General features: G+C 49.6%; 1 protein-coding gene across 1 annotated transcript; it reads right to left on the bottom strand.

Annotated features, from left to right (window-relative positions):
- Nucleotides 1-3,626: 3,626 nt before the first annotated feature.
- On the bottom strand, nt 3,627-5,443 carry LOC143345074 (potassium/sodium hyperpolarization-activated cyclic nucleotide-gated channel 1). Its single transcript, XM_076771842.1, has 3 exons — nt 5,214-5,443; nt 4,950-5,114; nt 3,627-4,818 (listed from the first exon to the last, which is right to left on the bottom strand). Exons 1-3 carry the CDS (start codon nt 5,441-5,443, stop codon nt 3,627-3,629), a joined length of 1,587 nt encoding a protein of 528 aa, XP_076627957.1.
- Nucleotides 5,444-5,964: the final 521 nt, after the last annotated feature.

Raw genomic sequence — 5,964 nt, 5'->3', positions numbered from 1 at the left:
TCGTACAGCACTCTATGCCGTCGATGTGGCTCGTGTTTAACGCCCTTATAAATGTGTAATGCGTATGCTTGAGAGGCGGGGTGGGACGTACTACCCGCAACTCGCCAGGCTGGTCTCTCCTGGCGTATCGATAAACGATCAATCAATCGGTACACCTATGGACGGGGCCAGCGAGAAGGGTAAAAGAGACGACGGGGTGGTGGCGGGGCGAAGGTGGATGATTAGACGAGGAGGTGGAAGACGAGGAGGAGCACGGAGAACGGGACGGGAGGAGGCGAAAGGGATGAGAGAACGGTACGATGTGGTGGGCGAAGATGGGTATGCGAGAGGAAGGATGGAAAGGGTGGAACGGAGCGAGTTCGCGCGCGCAATAGAGGCACAGAGACAGAGACGGAGAGGCGATTCACTGGAAGAGAGCGCGGAGCAGGTTGGGGGAGGGTGGTGGCCCGCAGAGTATCGACCCACCGTGGAGGAGAACGTAGCTAGGGTCGCCGTCGCCGGGTTTTGTTGCTATAGGTGTGCCGCGTTTCCGTCTATGAGGAACCTGCGTGAAGACCTTCAGAGATCCAGACGCGATACGAAGGAACGGGAACGTCGTTTCATCGGCCGTCAGTTCGTCGAGGGACGTGCTGAAAGCTACTACGACAGACGATCGAATGGCTCTCCCATCCACGCTATCTTCTTGTTTTAACATAATTCTACCGAACGTTCGTGTTCACAATGCCAACAAAATACTCTTTCTTCGTGAAATACATAGCGCAAACCATTTCCAACAATTCTGATCATCGACTCTGTCTGAAGGTTGGGAGTTCACAATAATCGAGCGAAGCTTTTTCTTTATTGTACATCCAAAACTAAGAATCCTTTGTACCAACCAGTGACCACATCTCGTTTTCTCAAAAGACACCCCTGCTGATCTTGTTTCCCGTCCCTTGTCAAAGTTTCCATTTTCCCAGGACCTAGCCGGATGACGAACCTGCTCTTCATCCCTACCACTGTGCCGATAGTCACCCCACCTAGCGGGTGGCGTCGTCGTCTTGCCTGTTTTCCCTTCTTCGCGGCGGAGACGTCTCTCGCGTGCGGCGATGAGCAGAGAAACGTCTAGCAGAAGAGGCGACGGATTCGAATTGCCAGAGACACGATCGCCGGTAGCCTTCCGGTAACGTCGCGGTCCGTTAAACGCGTTAACGAGCTGGTCCCAGCCACGAGGAACGCACGAGCCACGCATCCTTCGATTCTACGTCGTTTGTCCTGGCGGTTCTTCGCGGAGAAGCGCGACCACCCTTCGCTTACGTCTCTTTTCATGCACCCTCGGTTAGCTCGTCGCGTCTCGTGCAACGATCCGTAGCCCTTTGGGCCGCGCGCACGCCGCTCAAGTGGCTATGCAGGGAACAATGCATCCACCGAGCGTGCTACGTGCCAGCGGATCTGGCCATTGTGGGGTCAGGTGGGTCGTCGGTCGGCAGAGAGCCCGTTGGCTGGCTCCGCGGGGTGTGGCTACATAACCATAGCCGCAACGATCTCTCTCCGCATCGTCTCCTTTCCTCTTTCTAACGGTCTCGTTCTGTCCTCTTCGGGCCTTGTCGCGTTCGGTAGCGCGCGTTCTAACCAGCTCGATCCCTTTCCGTTCGCCGATAATCTCGTAGCTCCGTCTCCCTTTCGCGGATTCAGGCTCGCTTCGCTGATAACAATAGGTGCTGCCCTCTCTGTTGCACCGTCACGCGTTATCGCGCTTCCACCCACCGGTTCTCCCTCTGTCCCTCTTTCCGCCTCGCGGATTTCGCCGTCGCGTTGCCTCGAGGTAGGGATACGCGGTGCGCGTACGGCACCGAGCTACCAAGCAGGCGCATCGCCGACCTATTACAATGGCCAGCCCTCCTAAGCGTTTCATTGTCATCCACCGTCGGCTCTCTGCCCATGCGTCGATGCGCACAGACCATTGTTTTGTCGGAATGGGCGGCCCTCTCCGCATCGCGACGCCATCGGCGCCTTCGAAGCTCTTGCGCCGCTCGAGGACCGCTTCGATTCCAGCGAGGGGCATCGTGTTTGCAGTTTACGGGGAACGTAGAAATTGGCTAGCCAATACCTAATGCAACGAGTTACTATCCTAAACAAGACTGTTCAGGTTCCTGACATTCTCAGGACTTAAAGATCCACCATATTACGCTAAAGTCCAAAGTTGTTGCTCTTCCGATCACCTTGCTTTCGCTACTCGCGCGTTTAAATTTGTATTTATCTTCTTTCGCCTCATTACGGCGAACAAACTGCTGAAACGAATAAAAATAAAATAAATTCATAATTCAGGGGAATAAAAAGGGATGACAGGTCTGCCGATTCAGTCCCCTGGACGTTTCGTTCGCGATTTAATGCGAGCGAGTTGCGGATAAATACATCATCGTTCGATGGCCACGATACGGCGAGTCGCGCGGCCCCGATAATGAATTCCCAATTAAAGATTCCATCCAGACTGCGTGTGTCGATGATTTACGTCCAGGCTGGACGAAGGTCCCCTTTCCGGGCGACGTGATTCCCAGAGGACAGCCGAGCGCACGAAATCTCGTTACGGTGGAAACAAAATGACGATTCCGTGGTGAAAACCGTATTCATTAATAACGGGCTGCGTATCATTGGATCGCACGACGGTGATATCCGTGCGGAACCGGTCGGAACGGTCGGGGACACGCGAATCTAACAGATAAGCCCGCCGTTGGCCGGTTAAATCAGATCCGTTCCTTCGTAAGCGTGCATTTGGAATGTAATGTACGAAGACAACGCGAACAATCAGCCGCGAGACACGTATCCATGATAAAATAAAAAGTCACTTATTTGTGCCTGGTCAGAGTGAAATCGTTGCCGCCTAATTATTTCCTTTTCGATCTTCGGTTTCCCTCGAGAAGAAAGCATTTGTTCCAATCTGTTTCAATATAGTTTTCAAGTAGGCACCTTGATGTCCATTTATAATTCGACGACTTTGCTTGTCCAAGCGCAAATTCTGCGAAAAATGACTAAATCGGCACTCCCGATGCGCAATTTTATTTCCACGCGTGTTTCGCGATGGTTGTAACGGGTCGTGCTTGCGCTGAAAATTGCAGTCCTGTCGGTTCAGAACATGGCGATCCTCTCGATCAGCGGCGAGATCCTAGTCTACTGTTACCGCGCGCAAAAATGATCGCAATTGCGCCAATAAATCTTCCGCGCTAATGCCAGGCCGGGAGAAACAGTTATCAGATCTTCGAGATGTAATGGAGCTTTAACAATTTTCTCTGCTATTATCTTCTGCGTTCATTAACGATTCGTTGAACTTGATGGTCTAACGGAGATTCTTCATAGCCTGGCATTATGGTAACAATATATTCGATTGTGACGTGTTAAACGAAGGCTCGATAATCGTAACCCTATAAATCGCAAGAAAATTGTTATTTAACAAGTTTATTCGTCAAATGAAAGAAAATAACATACATAGAGGGAGGACATCAATTAGAAATAAAGAACGTGAGAGACCAGTTAGAAACAATCTGCAACAGTTGCAATTACATCGAAAAGGTTGAGAGAAATGTCTTGTTGACGAAACAGCTCTTCCTCTACTTATTGATATCTACGACACTTTCTTAAGGGATTCACTGGATTTATTGGGCATTGAGAATCATCGTTTTCTCGTGCCTCTCGATGGCGATTTGCTTGATTCTCTCCCACAACATAGGATAGGGGTGTATGGTCCTGGCAAAGTCCGCTCTATTCAAACGATACAACTCGCAGACCTCGACAGCGACCACGCTGGCCACCCGCATTTCATCGGGCATGACCAACGCGACCTCGCCAAAGTGGGCGCCATCCTCCAGGTGGCAGACTTCCTTGCCCGAAGTCGTGTAAATGGCCACGGTGCCGGTGGCGATGAAGTACATGCAGTCGCCCAGCTGGTTCGCGCGAACGATCACGTCGTTCGTGAGGAACACTTCCGACCTCAACAGCCCTACGATCCGTCCGAGCAACGTCAGCGGCAGATTATTGAAGAAAGTAACGTTCTCGACGAGCTTGCGACACGAGTGCATGCTGATCTCGTGTCGCATCTGCGGCGACAACGTATGAATGATGTCGAGCTCCCGAAAGAATCGTCGCTGAAAGCGAAATTCGTAATACTCCATGATCCTCTTCTGCGTCGGGTGAGGCAACTGCATGTGCCTCATGTACTGTTTCAGTTGAGCCACGGTGGCCTGGTATCTAAGCTGCGAGCTATTGGTACCCTTGAAGAACTGCATCACGTGGGCCACCAGGATCCACGGTGTCAGGATGCCAAACAGTTGAAACACGATAATCACGGACAGGTCCCCCGCACACTTGGGATTCGTGCGTAGAATCCCGGACCTCAGGAACGCGGCGATCGCGCGCAACATGGAGGACATGTACTGGTAGCTCCTATGAGACTCCCAGAGTTTCGAGGCGTGTATCCAAGTATCGTTGCTTGGACGCTTGACCACTGACATCGAGGTTGTCATTATAGGCACCAGCCAGAAGAAACAGGCCTGCCAGTGCAGCGACAGCAGTAGCAGGAACATTATCATGCAAAATTCGTAGACGGCCAACGGAGTGTCATAGGCAAACGCTATTTTGCTTATGTACAGTCTCAAGGAGAATACTCGACAGATGCACAGCATGGATATCATCTTGCGAGTTACCTTGTACTCGACCCACGTGGTCAGGAAAAACAGATCAGTCGGAAAGGAGCCTAGTAAATCGGGGAAGAACGTGCTGGACTTTACGTACCGGTGAATTATTTTTCTTGGTTCCAATATCACAGCGTGCGCTTCCTTGTCCAGGTACCTGACGTTTAAACGAAACCTAAGCCAAATTTTCTCCGGCAAGCTTTTGACTCGACAACATCAGCAATCTCTTACGTCGACATTCGAGGTTGTCTTTGGCAAAGATTCTATATCGAATCTAGATTTACTTGCCCTGTCCTAAAGTTGATCACCATGTCCAAGCAACACAGCAGCAGCAAGGAATTTTTCGTGACGCTCCAAGCCAAGGATCGCCTAACCAATTCAAACGCGGATTGATACGGGACTAGTATCAACACGACGGTCATCACAAAAATCATCAGGCAATTCCAGTAGTGTCTGAAACAATCCAAGTTCTTACGTAGAATTACCAAGACGATTTATCATTGTGCCAACCCTATGAACTTTACAGGTATCGGTGTTCTTAGCGACACATACCTAAACACACTGAACGGGTGAATGATATATGTGTAGTTCTGCATTTGGCGACGCTTCTCGTACACAATGGAGGCGCTGCTTCGTAGATATTTATGTGCAGCTGGATTTTTGCACGATGCCATCAACGACTGACGAAATAGGTCGCGCAGTTTTTGTAGGAGTCCTCGCCCAGGAGGGAACAGAACGTCCCCCTCCTTTGGAAGCTCGCATTCGTGCTCTACGTGCAGCATGATTGAAAATTTTATCTGATCATTTGGCAGATCATCGTACACGATCAAATAAAGTTAGGTGTTATTAGTATAGATTGTAAGCTGCAAGTTCAGTTAGATAATTTACAAATTGTATCCAAAATAAACAACTTATGTATAACATTTGTATGTTGTACGATATCGAAGAGTCATCTGCAAGAAGATATTGAAAAACGACGTTCTAACTCCGATACATATGGGTAAAACATATTTATTAATGTTTTACAGCTACCTTTAATGTTCACTGCTGATAAAAACGAAATGTATCATTTGTTGATCAGTATGTTTTTGCAAAGGGAATGTATCATATGTTGATCACGCAAGCAAGTGTAACAAAACTATTTTACCATACGAGCAGACCGACGGACGAAAGGACAAACCGCAGACGAGGTATGGACACAGACGATGTATACGAGTAGACCTTACACCTTATGGACTTTCGTGGCCCAATCTGACTGCCATACCGACTTGAAATTTCAGGGGTGATTTTAGCACCCTCTTCT

Source organism: Colletes latitarsis, chromosome 1, assembly GCF_051014445.1.
Source record: "Colletes latitarsis isolate SP2378_abdomen chromosome 1, iyColLati1, whole genome shotgun sequence".
NCBI classification, from domain to species: Eukaryota; Metazoa; Arthropoda; class Insecta; order Hymenoptera; family Colletidae; genus Colletes; species Colletes latitarsis.
Note: the sequence above shows the minus strand (reverse complement) of the source record. Positions and strands in the feature narration are given on the sequence as shown.

Excerpts from the sequence above, each read along its gene's own strand:
- LOC143345074 (XM_076771842.1), bottom strand. The coding sequence starts at position 5,443 with ATGCTGCACGTAGAGCACGAATGCGAGCTTCCAAAGGAGGGGGACGTT. Across the intron at positions 5,115-5,213 it reads CACCCGTTCAGTGTGTTTAG|ACACTACTGGAATTGCCTGA; the intron begins GTATGTGTCGCT and ends GGATTGTTTCAG. Across the intron at positions 4,819-4,949 it reads GTGATCAACTTTAGGACAGG|GTACCTGGACAAGGAAGCGC; the intron begins GCAAGTAAATCT and ends TTTAAACGTCAG.